Source organism: Argiope bruennichi, chromosome X2 (genome assembly GCF_947563725.1).
Source record: "Argiope bruennichi chromosome X2, qqArgBrue1.1, whole genome shotgun sequence".
Classification (NCBI taxonomy): domain Eukaryota; kingdom Metazoa; phylum Arthropoda; class Arachnida; order Araneae; family Araneidae; genus Argiope; species Argiope bruennichi.
This window is the reverse complement of record NC_079163.1, coordinates 76,174,747-76,194,691: the sequence shown is the minus strand read 5'-3', so window position 1 is coordinate 76,194,691 and position 19,945 is coordinate 76,174,747. Positions and strand designations below refer to the sequence as shown.

The 19,945-nt window shown below is 29.5% G+C and overlaps 1 protein-coding gene across 2 annotated transcripts in view; it reads right to left on the bottom strand.

Annotated features, from left to right (window-relative positions):
* Positions 1–11,871, bottom strand: part of LOC129960095 (furin-1-like) — a 74,008-nt gene extending 62,137 nt beyond the window's left edge. For both annotated transcript variants that reach the window (XM_056073202.1, XM_056073204.1), the window contains exons 1-6: positions 11,209–11,871; positions 8,550–8,654; positions 7,469–7,576; positions 7,230–7,364; positions 4,832–4,902; positions 2,032–2,120 (exon numbers count right to left, since the gene is read on the bottom strand). In XM_056073202.1, the coding sequence (XP_055929177.1) occupies positions 2,032–2,120; positions 4,832–4,902; positions 7,230–7,364; positions 7,469–7,576; positions 8,550–8,654; positions 11,209–11,439 (739 nt within the window). In that variant the 5' untranslated portion in view covers positions 11,440–11,871. The remainder of the gene's footprint in view (positions 1–2,031; positions 2,121–4,831; positions 4,903–7,229; positions 7,365–7,468; positions 7,577–8,549; positions 8,655–11,208) is intronic.
* Between the last annotated feature and the right edge of the window lie 8,074 nt (positions 11,872–19,945).

The window sequence follows — 19,945 nt, the reverse complement described above, 5'->3', positions numbered from 1 at the left end:
CTGCGAAATTAACGTTCTTGAAAGGCTAGTTTCATGACCTCATGCTATGAGGACCTGACTTGGTCAAATTCACTCTACTGGATGCTCAGACTTACAACTTTATCCATGACAAAAGTAAACTAGTGGGAGTGGCCTCCGCAAAACTTTCTCGCATACACTCCACTATTTAATTTTAGTTACAGCACTTATACAATTAATAGATGATCGTTATTTATTGAAATTTGAGATTCAAAGCAAAGTAGTAGACATTAGTTAACGAAGTAGTTGACATTGCCTTTAATTAAAATAAAATAAAAAAGCTTTGTTTTATCATTTCTTTACCAGTACGTATAAGTTTAAATTCCTTAATGCATTTCAAAATTTTACATATTCATTTTTTCTTGTTAAAATAGGCGTTTGTTATCTTTATATTGTTGTTCTAAGCTGCCAAAAAGGTGAAGACCCCTTCCTAGTATATAATTAATCTTGTAAATAAGTAAACTCCCTTTATAAGGAATACAAATGTTATAATATCTCACTGCATGATGATAGATTATAAACAACTAAATGTAGCTGAGTTTGAAGATTTGATTGTTCCATGAAAAATAAGTTTTGCTTAAAATCTTTATAAATCCACATCACCTATTCTCCTCTATTAAAGATGTAAGCAAATGTAAAAGCCGCAACGAAAGATTGAAATCTTCAGTTGCGCATTGGAGTATAAAACTTAACATTTTTAGATGAAGGAAAAATGTGATCTCATTTTAGTTGGAGTAGAAAACCCAACAGCCTTCAGAGTCTTTTAGATTTCCCAACAGTAATCAGCAGCGATATTTTCTCCCAACAGATCATTAAAAAAACTTAAGAAAATTGGTATTAGTGTTTTTAACCCTAAGACAGCATTACAGAGCCAAAATCTGATCATCAGCCATAAATTATTTCCTACACTTATGGTAATGTATGTTTTGCACTTGTTCTAGCGCGTCATTTCTACATAAATAATAGCATATATAAACGGAAACATCATGTAAATCACTTTGTTTGAATAGGAATCACCTCTCAGCCACTTTAAGGGACACAAAAATAGACAGTGGAAAAGAAACTAATACATATGATAATTCTCCACCCTAAAACGCTGACCATAGACGGCTCAGAATTTCCACCTCACTCCAGCGTTCTATGCTGGACATGCCTGGCCGAACTGTCGATGCTGGTCGAATTTTCATGACCATTGAAAATCATGCATCATCTTCCGTTTTGAGCCAGAGCCAGAGCCATTGCTTTGGATCCGCTTCATAAAAGGGCATATCCGTTGATGGAATAATAGACTTATCATTCGAATTTATTTCAGATTGTAAGCGAGAGGAAGGTAATAATAATAAAGTTTTTATAAAAACCACTCCTTCTTTGAAGAAATAAAATATTATAATTAACTGTAAAATGCAGACATTGGTTTGACACTGACAACTTTATTAAAGGGGTTTTAATACAACTATTTCTTAATTATTTTATTGTAAGGAAAAACACGAATATTTTTATTATATAAATTAAAATTTAGTAAGATAATCTAATATTTTCCTTTATTTGGAGGTTTTGTTTAATCAGTATTTTAAGAGAGGTTATTTATAATAATAAAATTATGATATATCAAGAAATATCAATTTATACAGGACGATATATCGAGAAGATAAAGTTCTGTCATCCTCCAGTTCTAATCATATGATGGCTTTTCAGTGTAAGAATTAGTTCCAAATGAACAATGTCTCATTGTGGCAGAATTTCCAATTTTGTCAAGTTCAGTATATTCTATTTTTAGCAAACTCACAAAACTTATTTTGAAAAATCTTCTAAACTATTGCAATTTGCATAATTTTAAATAACTTCAAATTTTTTTAAATAAATACTATTATCACTAAAAGAATATTTCAACAATTTTTTTATTTATGAACTCAATTTTAATACTAATGACAAAATTTTGAGCATTATTTAATAATACTGTATTTTTTTACCACAAATAAAATAATTGTAAGGGTTGTTTTTTTTAATACCTACCACCTATACTTGAATTATATGCAATTCCAACACCACAGAATTCATTATTAGCAACAGCTGCTACTTCTCCAGCACACCTAGTTCCATGTCTGCAAAAGAAACCAGATTTAATCTACTTAATTCACCATAGGTTAAATAGTGAAACATTATTATCTTCTAATTACAATCACGTCCATTCAACTAAACTAAGAAACCTGACTTGTAGACACAAGGAGTATTTCACGTCTCTAAAACTTAATTTAAATTTTAAAAAATTATCTTGAATCAAGTTCTATATTTTAAATGTCACTTAAAAGCAGCTAGTGCAGATTTGACTCATTTCAATCCAAGAGAAGTTAGTATATTTTATATTTTAATTAGCATGGAGTGCAAAACAATTCATTCTGCATCCTCGGGAAAGGTAACAATTTTAAGGAAAGTTTAAATAAACTTTTTGAGTTAATAATAACTTAATCTAAAGAGAAAAATATATAAAACAAATATAGAAAATATATTCACTCACTTAATTGAAGAATCAAGTTATCTAAAAACAAGTACAGAGACAATTGAAATGAAGAGGAGAAAGTCAAATTTGATTCAGTTGCGAAGTATATAAAATGTTTTATTATATATTCTAAAAAAAATTAGCCAGTGACATTTTTCCCCAGAAGTTTCATCGTTCTTCCTTCTTTAATAATGTCAGTGACTTAAATTAGTGTGAACAGCATCACAATATTTATTTTCTAAATTGATGGGGACATTCTAAATGCAGTGTCACAAATAATAGTTATTTAAGTAAAAGATTATTTGATCATTTTATGTTTAATTTTCTCCAAATTGAATCTAGCAGAAAGCCAGGGCAAGTTTGTAAAGCAAGTTGACAGATAACGTCGTCTGATCTAAAATAGTCAAGGACTATTTGCGGAATTGTGAATCAATTGTCTCGCTTACATAATGAAAATGATTTTATCAAAAGAAAATAGACAAATTCTCCCAATTAAAAGCAAGAAAAATGACAGTTTCGTATTTTGATGCCTTTAAATATTTGTTTCTATGTTCGTAAAATTTTACTCCCATTTTTTTTTTTTTTCCATTTCTTTTATTACTATATAAAATGTACACATATAATACGATAAGATAGGCACTTTTGTATCTCTCTCTAAATTTAATACAATTTTATTCATTATTTGATATTAATATTTCTTTTTTTTTTCAAAAATGTTTATTTAACTTTACTTTTTTTAAATCTGAAAACATGCTAGAACCTAGAATATGCCATTTAGTCTTTGGATTACAAAAAATTGACAATATTTACCTTAGCTCGATATTCAGAAACAAAGTAAAACTTTCTCTTAATTTATAATAAATAAATAATTTAATAATTAAATTTTTATAATAAAATAAATAATAAAACTTCTATTTATAATAAAATTTTTATTTATAATAGAATTTCTTATAATTCTTAAAAGATTTAGTGATTTATGAACTCAAGCTCATTTTTACTTACTCTTATAACAGTATTGTAATCATCAAAAAACTTGTTATGTATATTCAAATATATATATTGTTACGGATACTTCCGGGGTTCTTTCACGATTTGTTGGTCGAAGAAGAAAACAGTCCTCAAGTAATGGACGACGACCTTTTTTAACACAAATACGAAGACAACAAATGCACAGCCGAGACGAACACATGTAATACACAGAAGCACGTTACAATAAACAGTATCCCACAAGTAGTAATCGGTAGTAATAATAATCGCAGCACACAAAGCGGCCAGACAGAATTCAGCAGGAGGAGGGAATGTATGTAGCTTCACTCTACAGTCTCACCAAACGTCTGCAATTCTCTACTGTCTATTCGCTTAGCTATATCCAACTGCCGAGTGACTACTCCACACACGACTCGATGCTACTTCTACAATAAACACCAGGAATTGGCACACAACTCAATTCAGAACTATTCAACTCAATTAACTATTCCGCTATCCTCTCCAGAAAATTATACACGACTGACTGCTGCTCGAGACTGCCGGCCTTTTATAGTTCCCGGGAAGCGGTCAGAGAAGGTCCTGGACCAATCAGGCGTATCTCTACTCCTATTGGCTCAATTCTAAAATTCTGGAAGTTTCCTGTAATATCTATTTTGTTGCCAAAGTCGCCAAATTCGTCGTCAACCTCTGAAATCACGCTAGATATATTAAAAAAATTATTATAAAATATTTTTCCCCTGGATAAAAGTTAACCTAGTTTACAATAAATACTGAATACCCATAACGTTAAAAATGATACTTCTCTTGATCAAAATAATTGATTAAATCAACTTTAGTAAACGAATATTTAGGTGTGATATTCTAACACTTTAAATATTTATCTCGATCAAATCAATGCAGAATTTAATAAATAAAGAAAACCACTTCTTAAAATAATTCAGAATCTTATTTTGAATGTTTACATCAATTCTATCAAATAAATTCAAGGAGTAATTCTTTCTCTAATGATTTGAAGTTATCCAGCAATCAACAGAAATTAAACGAAGTATGAAGAGCAAACATTTTTTTCCCTTTGAGGTTTTTGACGCTAACTCATTTTCATTTGGAACCTACCTGATGGTATACAACTTACCAGGCTACAGTAGAATCAGAGTTGAAAAAAAAAAAAATTATACCATTACAGTCTAGTTAGATTTTAAGAGATTTTATAAGTGTTAGTAAGTTTAGTAAAAATTTAGATGCATATTTAAAAAATTATTTTGGTATATATCCTGAATAAAATTGTTTTATGAAATGAAATCAAGAAATAAAAATGTGTGCAACACATACTTGTTCTCATCATCATCTTGCGGAGTAGGATCCTCATCTGCGTCATTAATATCATAACTAGCATCTTTGTCCTTGAAAAAGAAATGTTCAATTAATTCTAAAATTAGAAACAAGTGAGTAGCTAATATAAAATTTAAAAATATGCATTATAAAATTGTACTATATATGTACTGTCATTGGGTAAAAAAAGAAGCCACCCAAATTTATTACAGCATAGTTTATCATAATCAATCACCATCATACAATCATAAAAATGGTCTTGTTTGAAAAAAATTAACATACTCTTAAAATTTTTAGAATTAAAAGTTTTATAAAGGACCATCTACATATATTGAAATGAGGACAAACTTCAAAATTTCCTATGGTAACAGCCATTTTCCTCATCAAACTTCAAAACTGCACCAAAAATTCTTCCTGGAAATCAAATTTCGTTAGTCTAGTTCGTTTGTTTCAAAATTACGAGTACACAAAATTTCTGCCCTTCTAATTTTAAAATAAAATTTCAGACATTTATTCTTTTCTTTAAAAAAATAAATAATAAAAAAATACAGTTTTTGACTTAAAACTCTTTTTGTTATGAATATATAAATTCTCTATGTTTTTCTACTTTTGAAGAAAAATTTCCAGAATTCCTGCATTTGCTGTGTCATACACAATTTTTAAATTCCCTATGTTTTCTCAATTTTTCTGATTCTTGCTGTGCCGTGGCAAGTCTGATTTTTGAGACCTGGGAGCTCATTCTTTCTGATGAACGTTTCTTTGTAATTTAACAGCTTTGCCAGATAGGGTGTAGAGGTATGTGCAGCAAGAAAGGAAGATCTATTTCTTGTCTTCGATAGAAAATTTCTACCAATTGATAAATTGCAGATAAAGTGTCAAAAAACAACACTGCTCTCTAAAAATACTGTCACCAAAGACTAATTTTTCAAAACATTGTAAACTGTACCGTATATGAGTAAAGAAATCTAATTAACACTTACAACTCTAATATTTCCAAGAAATGGGGAGTAAAATATGATCGTTTAATACCACGAGTTTCCAATCGTTTCAATTAAATAAATATTTATACAGTGTGGTTTAAAGGAAATGTGCAATATTATAGAAACACTATTTCATTAATTTTCTTGCACAAGTAATATCAATTGCTCCGGGAATAATCATTATAACATGTCATTTTCAAATGCTTAAGCACACAAAATAATTTGGTTCACATAATCATTATTTTTTATAACATGTTTGAAGTAGTTCTTCAAAGCTTCCTCCCACTTCTTTTAATGTTTCTTCACATGTTTTTTCAATTCGACCTCACAATTGATCTTGCATTCTTCCAAAATGTGTTGCCACCTTTCAAAATTTTCATTTTGCAAAATGGAGGTTTTATTTTGGTGTTCAATGTTTAAATAATGCATGAAGAGACATTTCTTTTTTTATCATGAATTCACTACTTTTCACAAGTGAATCACAAAAAAAGAAAAGAAAAAAAAAATGCAATGCTTTTGAGCCCACAATTACATTATATAGTACTAAAAAACCGGGAAAATGACAGATTTTGCTGTAATCCTCCTTACACAAATACTATTCCAAAAGCACCTGAGGGCAATACTGCATAATTACATACAGTGGTTCAAACAATTGAGCGTACACCTTACTTTTACTTAATAAATGCGAATTTCAACATAAATAACATATTACCGAGAAGTGCAAACGTGATTGATTTTAGTGATTTTATTTTTACACATCACAAATTGTTTAATGGTTGGGTTTAGACGAAAATTTCATTTTCATCAGAACAATGATCCCAAACACACTGCACATAACATCAAAATGTGGTATCTTTTTCATTATAAACAGCAGTTACACACACCTCCACAGTACCCCAAAATCAATGCCATTGAATATCTATGGGCCACACTTGAAATAGTGGTTAAAAAATACAAAATTAGAAACAAATGTCATTTAAAACAAATGTTGCAAGAGGAATAGGGGAAAATATCTTCAGATACCACCTAAAATTGTTCGATTCGGTACCACAATGTTTAAAGATCATTATTATAAAAGCCAAAAAACATGCAACTAAATATTGACACTTTCTTTCTATGCGAGATATTACAAAAAATTCGTAAGTGTATTTTCAATTTTTTGAGGTAAAAATCTGTGTATGTTTATTTAAAATGCTTCCGAAACATTTCAATTTAGAAGTTTTTCATTGATTGTTCTTTGTTTTTACTTTAGATTAAACCATTTGTTATGTGCAAAAATAAAAACATGTTTTCATTTCAAGGTAATGTGTTATTTATGTTGAAAGTCGGATTTATCAAGTAAGGTGTACTCTCAATTGTTTGAGCCACTGTATATGAATAAATAGTAAAAATAACAGAATCATAATTCAAAAACTTACATAATTTTGGGCTAAGTCAGGATGATTACCCTGTATGCCATCATCTAAAATACTAACGACAACACCTTTCCCACTAAAACCATCTTTCCAAGCAGGAATGACATTCATGTCATAGCCTCCATATCCACCATCATGCTAGAAATATTTAAATAATTCTTTAGTATATTACGGAAAGTGAAAAAAATGTGTTAAAAAATGCATCATTTTCAGAATATTATCTTCAAAGACATTATACTTACTAGAAACCATTGCTCAGGGTACAAAGGATCATGGAAAGTTAAAAAAGATTTCCTAGATATACTTCTTTTTACTCTTCTTTTAACTTCTTGTTGCTCAAACCACAACACCTAAAAGAAAGAGAAAGCGGAAAGGGGGAAAAAAAACATTGCATAAATAACACACAGCTAAATTTGCTCTCTACAAATGTTATTGAATTTGTTACAAATAGTTGAGGAATTCACAATTTTATTGGAATAGATTATGACAGAATAAAATGAAACAAAATTTAAATTAAAATGAAAAATCAATCAACCAAAAGCTCTAACAGTATCTATTGCTTCTGAACTATGAGTCTACACACAAAAATTTAGACTACTACATACAAAAATTTAAAAATACATCAAAAACTGTTTAAAGAAATTTTTAAGATACTGGCAAATATTGAAAATTGGGGGTTCATAAAAATTTACACAAATACAAAGGATTTACATACATATCAATATCAAGGGGGGGGGGGAGAAAGAAAAGAAAAAAAAGGAGAAAGAGATGGAGGTATTTATTGTTCAAAGAGGATAAAAATCTATTTTTCTCTTTTATTTCTGAAATGTATTTTCTTTTAGCCTTTTTCTGAAATTACTAAATCAAAAGCTCTGAGCAACATCAGAATTCTTTTGGGGTTTGAAATTTATTACAAAAGCAAAGATATTTTTAAATTCTAGTTTAGAAAAATTGATCATATACTAAACTAAGAAAACCCTTACTCTCAGATATTTATATCTTCAAAAATTACATAAACTAAAACAAAGATTCCATGAAATTTTCTTTGTTCGGAAAAGAAACTGAAAAAGGAAAATTTGAGAAAAGTTCTATTTTCAACATCTTTTTAATTTTGCTGTATGGCAAGGCATATAAATCGATTATAAACTGCATATAGGCAATAAAATTTCTGTTATTTCAAAACTAATTTGAAAATATTTATTGCCATTTAAATAACATTTTTTCATAATACAGTTCAAGAGACAAGAATGGATAACAAAGATTAACCTGGCAATTTAACACACATTAAAAAAATTAATCATGAAATAAATAATATTTACTTACTGAGGAATCACTTTCAAGAATTTTGCAATGTTCTAAACTTGGTGACAAAGATCGCTTTTGAATTTTGCGATGCTCAAAAAGATAATAATTTTTCAATGATCCAATCTAAAAGCAAAATTATTCAAATTGAAAGTAACAATCAGAATATATCGGACATATAAATTCATTCAAGTCCTATTACATAACATTAATAAATTTGTGAATGTATTCTGTGATTGCTCAAAGATCAATATTCTATTTAAAAAATTTCCCCAAGTCTCTAAATTTAAACATTTCATTTCTTTAATAAATGATTTTTTTCCCCCTCTAGGAGTTTATACTGCAAAAAAGATGTTCTGAAATTAATAATTATTATTTGATAAATCATCATGAAAGAAGAAATATATTTTAAAAAGTTCCAAGAAGAAATATATTTTAAGGTATCATACAACAAAAAAAGGTAATACATTTTAGTTATTTATGTTGCAATGCTTCCCTTAATTCAGATAACATTACTATATAAGTAATTACATCTTAATAATTTGAAATGGGAGAGGTTCTTTAAATAATCATTTTTATGATCAAAGCCTTACTATTAATAGTGACAAAAGTAATCATTAAAAGCATCCTATTATTCACATACTTTAAAGAAAGACAAAAATAAGGAAATAATTAAAAGAACAGATTAAAAATAACACATGAATTAGTTTGCTTTTAATTAATTTGTTAATTTGTAATTTATGCACAAGCCGCTACTAACAGCAATAATAATAATAAAAAAAAGAGTTAAAATGAATAAAATATAATTATTTTATGTTAAGAAAGAAAATAGGGATTGAAAGATCAAAGAACAGAACAATAAAACTGCTATGAAATTAATTCAGCATAAAATGATCACAATCAGAAATTTTGTACAAAAGTTACAGCAATTGTGAAGTCCATGTAAAGAGAATGTATATAAAGTAATAATTTCAGAAATCTAGTATCAGTGAACCTTTATTTCAGGGATGTAAAAATAGAAAAATAAAATGCTGCAAGCTTCATAGAGTGATTTAGCAAACTGAATGTACAAAAATGAAACTGGACTTTAGTAAAAAAGGGGGGGGGGGGACTAAGTTTCTGATAAAATTACTTTAAGGAACTGTAAAGGCCTTACAGAGTAGTAACAGATACAGCATTTTATTCATAAAATTATGTATGGAGGTTAGCAATTCAAGTCCATTAAGTAAAATTCTGATAACCTGAACATAGTTTATTACAAAAAATCCTGCTTTGCTAGATATTTATAACAAACTGTTAAATAGCTAATGTTAAAGATACAAAAAACACATATTTAAAGTGAGTAAAAATTAAATAAGCTTTCACTATAGCTTTAAATTTGGTGAAATAAAAATACCAAATTATTTTTATCACTGATTTCATAAAAATCCTGGAACCAAAGACAAAGTATTTAAGAATATTGTGGAAGCTAAGAATTTAAATGCATGGAATGTTCTCCACAGCTACATAATCTGACTTACATTATTTTAGCCACATAATTTGGACGTTTAGCTCATCATCAAGAGGCAGAGGCACCGGTAGAGGTATTCACCAATGGTGGGAGGGGAGGCTAGACAAATCCAACAGGGAGCAGGCGCAATATATCTAATTTAACTTCACAATAACTTATAATAATTATTTTATATTAAAGCCAATTAAGTATTAATTAGCTCATTAAAATCCTTCATCTTTTCGTTTTTATTTAAATACTGACTAATTTTTCTCTCATTGTTTAAAATTTACAAGGATATTTGCGAAAGACAAAAAAAAGTTCAATTTCTTTTACTACCTATCAAAAGATTATCAATATTTGAATTTATTTTTAATAACACTCAGGAGATTTAATTTCACAATTTCAGAAAAAAATATGGTTCCATTCGTTTTTAGATTTTAGTATATAGATCAAAACAAAGGTTGTAGCACTAAATCACCTTAATTTATTGTAGCATGATCAAGGAAATATTTAAACGGACTTTAAAGAGGAATGTCTTTTATACTACTTTGAATTTGGTTCAAATTTTGAAAAATTTCTCAACTTCTGGATCATTTTAATATTTATAAAATATTTCATTTACAACCAAAAATGAATTAATCGGACAGGGCTACAGTAATTTATAAATGCCTAATATTGGATAATGATAACATATGCAAAATAGCAACTAACAAATTGAAATAACTAAATATAAAAATTCATAAAAAGTTTTCCTGATTCACTGATTTTTTTTTCAAAGTGAACAATGCTTTTACAATATAAAATTATACGAAAAGAATCAATGTATAAAATACTGTTGCATACTGTTGATGCAAGAGAAAACATGAAAAAGTCTGAGGTGAATAAACTTGTGTGCACAAACAATACAAGTGTTATTCAAAATCAATCTGACAGAATAATTTGAAATATCCTAAACACAGCATCTTTAAACTAAACAATATAGAAATTCAACATAGGAAAAATCCATAATGATAAATGAGAGTAAAAGAAAAAAATTTATCATAACTAAATATAAAATTTCTTCAAATGATATAAAACGTTTGCAATGTAATTTATTACAAAATAAGTAATTTAAGATTATTTATCAACAAAGTATTTGACAACTTCACATTTGTAATAACATATTTAACTAAGCATAGAATGAATTACCTGTCCTTTGTGCACAAATCCATATTTTTGTGCAATTTCTTTGGCTACGTTTTCTCCTCCTTTAATGTGCACCGCGAATTCATTGGTATGGATTTTGGTTTCTTCACTCTGGATATTTTGGATTAATTGAAATATTAATAAAATAATAAATAGTTTGTACTTTATGGGACCCCAAGGAACAATTCTGCAACATTTCTCCATATAGTACCAATATGTTGATATCAAATGCATTTTCTAGTTAAAAAGCTCTCGTTCAATAAGATAAACACATCACAAATCAATTTTTAAAAGCTTTGATATATCATGAAATTTCACGTCAATTGTATATTAAATAAATAAATGTTATAAAATGCAAAAGTGGCAATAAGCGAAGATGCAGTAGATTATTGTAATCTGAACAATACACGCATAAAACTATCTAATCTTAACTGCAGGCTTTTCAAACTTCACGCCAAAAAATAAATGTGGAAGCATTTGTTTATATATAATTTCAGGCTTATAAAATTAGGAAAAAATATTATTCACGGCAATTATAACGGTACCAAAAAAGTGAAGTTTTTTTCGGCCACCAAATCTCATTAATTAGAAATCCCCATGAAAATTTCGCAAGCACATTCCGTGGCTTTGCAAATAAACATCATATCAAACACTGTGAAGAGAGGAAAATGATTGACATGCGCATTACAGTGATAGTCACAGACAAAACATTTTTCCGAAAATGAAGGTAAAAAAAGTAGATAAAAGGAACATAATCATATCATATATACAGTTTAAAATACAGAATATGCATGTATGTTTATTGACTATTCAAATTATTTACAAGAAGACAATTCTGAATTTTCAAATGGCTGACTCAAATGTTAAAATAAATTAGCAAATGTCTTTTACACTGAGAAAAATTATAGCTCTTATCTGCATGGAAAAAACTTTCATGATTCCATTATTAGAAATTTTTTGAATTAAAAGCCATAAAATAATAATCTTTTTTCAAGTCGGAATGCAAAAACTTAATTTTTTTAAAAAATGAGAATTGAATTTTCTAATCTGAAATTTCGTAGCATGATAATGTTTCAGGATTGATTTATCTATCTCATTTTTTTCAGTACCTCCTGTGGAAATACTGTAGAACAAATAGGATTAGAGGAAAACCTCGGGCTATAAGTATACCTCCCTGAAGTGAACACAAATTCACTTTTGATGGACCAATCCCAGCTCGCAAAAGTATCTCGCTACGTATATGCATGTATAAGAGTAATGTAATCGTACATATGATTGGCTGAAGTGAAAAGCTGGCTGTATGTGTATGTTTACATTTCGGAAAGAAAGAACTAGTACGAGTTTTGATTTTTGTGAACCCACACAAGCTAAGAATCCGTTCAGGAGAATACACCGGAAGACAAACCTCATTCCTTCCTTCCTTCCAACTAGCGACTCAATCGCAACATTTATCCCTATAAGATTGGCGAATAAATCGCAAACCGTACTTTTCACGGGTAGGAACGTTTAACCCAGACGGGCACCAGGGATAAGTGTTGTCTTTTAAATGCTGAGTTGCATCACAACGCTTTTCCTGGGGTTTCTTACCTTATTTTACACTGGATGATCACCAAGAGTCATCGTCAGGATTTTCTGGATTTTATTGGCACAAGAGCCATGATGTTGGCTATGCTGCGCCAAACTGTGTTTTTCAGGATTAAAATATAAAATTTCAGCTATAAAAACAATGTGAAAACTTTTGAGAAAGATGAAGAAAACTTAAATATGTGGATAAAAACCTGTTGATTTCAAAAATGTAAAAATTTGAACATGTGATGTCTTACCAAGTAAGAAGGGCAATGGAGTGTTCGTATTTTGAAAGAAGTGCAAACGTTGAGCATTGAAATTTGGGCATTCTGACAATATATGTTGGACAGAGTAGACTCTAGGGACAGCACCAAAATTTTGCTCTTAGGGAAAATCATAGGGATTTTCTGATGTTTAGGGAAAACGAAGTTTTTCAGCCCACATGATTTCTTCGTCAGAGTCCTGAACTGTATAATTCTGTATGTTCAAAAATGTTTCAAAATTTGGGTACAGTTCTAGAGACGGGTACCATTTGGCGATTTCCCGCCAAATTTTTCTCGCCAAGCCCCGCGGACGCTGTAATCTTCAGAGTTGTATTTCTCAATATTATGACTATTTTCAAGAGATTTTTTTTCTGAAGATTACAGCGTCCTTGGGGCGATGGCAGGAGAAAAATTTGGCATGAAGTATACAAAAAGAACAAAAATAAGAATAATTATATTTAATAGAATATTATATTTATATTTAGAATATTATAGAATATTAGAATTTAGAATATTATAATTATAAAATAAGAATTATTATATAAGAAATAATTAAAAATAGCACAATTTGAACAATGTTAAATTTAAAAAAATGCACAAAAAAAAACAATACAAATTTTTTTTAACTCACCCGATTTAACGATGTGAATTTCGTTAATTTACAATAATGCCCTTCTCTTCTACAAACCTTTCCTTTCTGTTAATACCATATCCTGCCCGCATTCACCACACTTCCATCAGCAATTAAATCCATTTTCATGCTCCATTCAACACACGCTTTCGCTACCAAGCGTTCTAAATCGAAAAAAACCCTCAATTTAAGGGATTCCTCATTTGTCACATTCATACCAGCCATTTTACACCACAAGAAAAATGGACGAAAGTAAGAAAAAAAATACTTTACAAGCAGAAGAAATCAGAATAAATCCAATCGTCAATTAATTGAAGAGAAAATCTTGAAATTCCCCACGAAAAGCTGCCAGCACAAGAGAAATCGAAGAAAGTAAGAAAAAATACGTTACAAGACTTGGGGTGCAGTAGAAATTAGAAATTCCCCGCGAAAAGCTGCACTTATACCTGTGCGGGTTGAGGTTCAAAGTCAATTCATACCTGATTAGTTTATAATTACATCACCGACATCACCCCATTCTCTTCACAGGGTTGCCATGCATTGCAGGCGTAGAGAATTTAGCCGTCTCTAGAATTTAGCCAAAATTTGTCTTTGGAATTCTGAAATATAGATGCCTTTGATTTTAGAATAGTGTTATTGAACTAAATATAACGACGCTTTTTTATATGGAAGTTATGACATTATATGAAAAGTAAGATGCTGCAAAAAATTATTGTTCAAATAAAGAATACATTATAGATTTCTCATCCATGACACCCAAATCATTGATTTATTTTTTATTACTTTACTTTTTAAATAATTTAATATCAGTTTACTTATAAACGTATCTCGGAATACCAAACACTATGTCATATCATTTGTTTAGGTGGAGTTATTGTGACAACAGACAAGTATTTTTTTGTTTTAAATTATCAATTAGTAACTATTGAAAGCTTTTGTATTTACTTGAGAAAATTTTATCAATTTACTGTTATATATTTCAGCGCCAGTATGCATTTTTAAGGAATATTTTCAAACACATATAGTTGGGTATGTATTAAATAAATACCCAACTATATGTATTAAATACATAGATCTGAAAATGTAATTATGAAGAAATATGGATAGATATGAGTCTAATATTTCGATCTCATAAATGAAAAATAAATTTATATTCTAAAGTGCATACATTTCAGTTTCATAATTCAGGTGAATTTTATTAAACTGTATTGAAATTACATTTAAATTTTTAAAAGTTATTTATATTATTATTTTGCAGTAAAATAATATTGCAGTTTTGAGTACATGCATATTTAGCCTTGATATCTGTGTCATTGAAATATTTGATGCTTCATTAGACTACCAAATTATTAAATTAGCGTTAAATCAGTAAAAATTGCTTCATTTCGTCTTTTTAATGATATTTTATTTAATAATAATTAATTATCCTGTGTTCTAATACAAATTATTCTTTAAATCTTTGGGAAAATTCGTTGAATTTTATGGAGCCTCTCCATGGATTCATTTGTCTCATTTTGCGTTAAAATGTATTAATTTCTACCCATTTTAAGACCATTCTCAGTTTTAAAGACTAATTTTTCTTCCTTAATTCTATTAATTAAAAAATTTTTTTGAACCACATGGATGTAATAGCGCCATTTTGGAGCAATCTAAGATGGAGGACAATTGGCGAATTTTGTGATATTTTGGCGCAGTTTGGCAGGGGTCCGTACCTTAAATTTCACTTTTACCTAACCTTAATATATATTAAAATTATTGTACTATAATTTTAAAAATACCTATTTACAGTCTTCAACAGATTAATTTTAAGAAAAAATGCTTGGCGTCAAAAATATATAGAAATTTTTTTTAAGACTGAGAAATCGCATATGAGACAAGTTTGAGGATTTAAAGTCCTTGTATGTACAGCTTTATTGATTGATCTCATTTTTCTCCATTATTACGATATTGGTATTTAACTATATATAATATATCAGTGTGATTCTGTTCATTTTTTATGTAAAATTCAGTTAAGCTGAAAGGTTAAAATTTTAGAAGTATCTCTCAGACAGGTTTATGAAATTATTATGAGATATGAAATTATTTCCACATTTGGAAATACTTAAGAAATATGTTTTATGTCAGATCCAGAATTACTGATATTCACCTTGTATCATTTTGAAATTGATCACTGTAGACGAAACATATTCCTTGAGATAAACATGCAAGAAAGGCAGTATTAATATTACTTTTGTCTTTAGTTTTTTTTAATGACATTTTTGAAATAGATTAATATTTCTGTTAAAAATATTTTTTTCTCTCTCCCACTTAAACTCAAACCTCATTTATTTTGTTAAAGCTAGCATTTGAGTTGGACATCTTTACTATAAAAAGAGAGTTTATGAAAAAATTAATTATTTTGAAATGTAATAAGAGCAAGATTTTATTTTTGAAATTATTTTAAACAAATTGTTAAATCCATGTGTCAAGTATCCTTTTAAGTAAATAATTGTTGGTTTGAATGATACCTAAAATTATTTTATGGTTTTAATTTGTTATTAACTAATTTCATTATTTTTGAATGATTCCTAAAGGATATTTAAAGAAGAGTGTAAGTGAAACTGATTGCACAAAATATCACTATATATATATATTGTAAAGAAAGTAAATAGTTTAATAAATTCAACCCTCTGATTCTTGAAGGTAGTACTAGTATTTATGACAGAGTTGATTCTGAAAGGGTTAAGCTACAGAATTGTATTTAAACATTTTATGTGCATGCGCATTACATTAGGAAAATTTAACTGGCCTTTTTAATAATTTCATTGTGACAGAATAGCTGGTATTTAATCAATTAAGCAGTTTGTACACTTTAATAATTCGGTATTTAATTTTTGTACTTTTAAACAGAATGGTTTTTTTCACCATTTATGATTATTTATGACATAGGCATACAGAAAAAAAATTTTAATGCTTGGAATTTTTTTAACTAATTTGACATATTCAGTTTCCTAAGATGAAACATGAAAACAGGACTCCTACCCTCTCAACCAGTTCTACGTTTTGAAATTCAATTTAGTTAAATTATGAACTATTTAAAATTGAAAAGGAAAAGCTATTCCTTCATCAAATGACTTTAAAAAATATATATTAGTATCCAATTTTACGTTGGAAGAGACTACAGCTTTGGTCTTGAAACGATTAAAATTACTCATTTATATGTGGCAATATAGATCATGTTAAATATTTATTTTTCATTATTTAACTTCGCTACAATTTTATCTAAATCTCTTCAATCTTCGTTATCTTATTTATTTTTCATTATCATTATAAATTCATTATCTAAGGTCGCTTCAGTATGCAATATTTCATTGTTTTTGCCGAAGGAATTCGTACATTTCTAGCAAATTTTCAGTAAAATTTGCTAGAAATGTACGAAGTCTCAAAGGAAGTCTGTTGGTCCGATTGTTCAAATATAATTTAACACAATAGCTGCAAAATGAATAGAGGTAGATAGATAAAATTCGTCACAGAGAATTATCATCTGTAGTCTAGACACATTCCAAATTTTCACCCAAATTCAACAAGGGATTGACCGTCTAGCGGTCTGTACGTTTAGAAACATCTAAGCCGGCGTCCTGGCATAGGGGTAGCGCGTCTTCCCCGTGATCTGGGTGTCCCGGGTTCGAGTCCCGGTTTGGGCATGGTTGTTCTTCTGTTGTTCTATCTGTGAGATGTGTGAATGTGTCCTCCTGTAAAAAGGGGTTGTGCAAGCGAATGAGTGATGCGTGAGTGGCAAAGTCGTACTCTTGGCCCTAGTTGGCGCTGCTATAAAAATAAGAGACGTTCCCCCTCAGGCTTAAATCGCTGTCTTCGTAACAGTGGGCTTGTCAGTGGCAAGTGCCATAAGAAACAAACAAACAAACAACAGAAACATCTAAACACAATAACTCAAAGGCGCAATGACTTAAATATATCAAATTTGGAATTGGATTTTGTGATTACAATTGTAGTTTTGTTTCAAATTCTTGTTTCAATCGGTTGGGAGAAAACGTGCCTAAAACACAATTTCGTTTGATTTTTATACTATTAATCGTATGCCAAAAATTAATCACCAAGGATCGCACAATAGATTCAGTAAACATGCAATATTCACGCCAAACGTTAATATTGCATAACTATTGCACGCCAAAGACATGCAAGACATTCTCTGGGATACCACTCCAGTTGGTTTCAGATTGGGTTGATGAATGGTTACTTATCAAGGGCGAAAGAAGCTATCTCTTGCTTTCCATGCTTATGACGAAAAATGCTAGAATAAATTCATACTAAATGCATTTTGGTATTTTGTACTACTTGATAAAATAATAAATTTTGAATAAAATCTGCAAAGGCGTTGACTATTCGTATCTATGTAAATGGGATAGCTCGAAAATGCAATGATCAGATAATTAAAATTGGCATTGTTAAAATTGTAGTTCTATATCAAATTTTGGGTTCAAGCAATTATAAACAAGAATCCAGATTGTATACATGGTTTCCGTTTTTATACTACGAAGAATAATGCGCTGAGGTTTGGTCTTCTGAGACTAAAAATCTAAACCCTCGAGTCGTTCACGGCTTTGTCAAAGGTGCAAAGTTTTTACCCTAGAGGGAGGGGAGAAATCCCCCTTATTATGGAGTATTGAACAAGTCTTCTATAAAACCACTGCCGCAGGTTGAATTCATGACAAAACTAGGCAAAATTAATGAAAAAAAAAAGGGCAGGTTTCAGAAAAGAAAAAGAAAATTCAAAAAATCCTTTCCACACATTTTCTCATCTATATATGGCATCATTTCTGCCTTATTCAAACTTTTTTCTTATTTATTAAATTCCATTTTTCTTTTTAACTTTATATATATTACTGTCTATGTCAGTATTTATTTGGTATTAATAATTACCCGCCAGTGTAAATCGATTAATCTCATTTATTAGTTATTATTCATATTAACCAATAAATTAATTGATTAAGAGAATAATTAATGGGGAAAAATGATATAAATTTACCAGAATCCCGACATGCATCATGAAACATAATATCTGTATATCCATCCATTGGTTCTGTCAGTAGCGGTTTGATGACGACTATTAAATTGAACATTTCAGATATTTGGTAAATTTTTCATCCATAGTAATTATTGAAGATATTTTACTATACTTATTAATACTAACAACCTGTTTTTCTGTGTATAGATGGTAGCACGACCAATACGTCTAACTTGCACGATTTAAAATATTTTCGTTCCGGAAGAAGTCGGAAATTATTTAATTTTCTTCTAGAATAAATGAAATGGCAGATAAAATTTAATTTTCAATTTTTGTGATCATTAAAAAATTACTGTTTCCGCAGTCACTCAACTGGAGATGAGTTTTCCAAAAAACGAACTGATCAACTAAATGAACCGAAGTGCCTCCATCGGCATCTTCTGATTGTGCTTCTGATCTTTAGCTTACAATTCCGTGGATAGAGTTATTTTTATTTGCACACCGCTATGTGGATGTCACTATTCTCATTCGCGAATTACCCATCCATTCGTTCGTGGACTTTCCTGTGAACTCAGCTATTCGTGGTCTCTGTAGACCCCAGTGACGAAGCGACCTATAGGGGGAAAATATACCCCAAGCGCCAATCTTATGGATCATCGGGGCACAACATTAGTGCACATATATCATATTTGAAAATGAAATATCATGGAAGAGTGAAAAACAATAACGAGTAGAGTGCGAAACAATTATATCCTGAGAGACTGATACACTTACTACGATACTGATGGACACTGCTGTACTCCTTCTATGTATTTATAGAGCAATTAACGATCCATGATATATATTTTACATGAATCAGTGACAGTATAGGTGCACACCTATAAATTCTAAATAGAGAATCAGTCAAAAAATATTAATTTTGGATTGTAAGTGGAGTCGGAGCATAACTAAGCAGTTTATGTATGTCATGATTAGGGCCAGAGGAAGAACATGGGATCTGTTAAATAAAATTGTTTGATGCATTAATATCACGTTTCCCACTGTTATACACTGTTTTGTTTCACATTGAAAATACATTTGCATTACAAGGATGATTATTGTTACACGTATATGATGAAAAAAGAAGTTGAGATAATTAGGGATTATTAGCTGCCTTCAGCGATCAGTTGGTTTGCCCATCATTCATTTGGTATTGCTTTAATTATAAAGTGTTTGCAATTAGTTTAATTTTTGTTAAATTAATGCATGAATTGTAAGAAAATAACAAGAAATAAA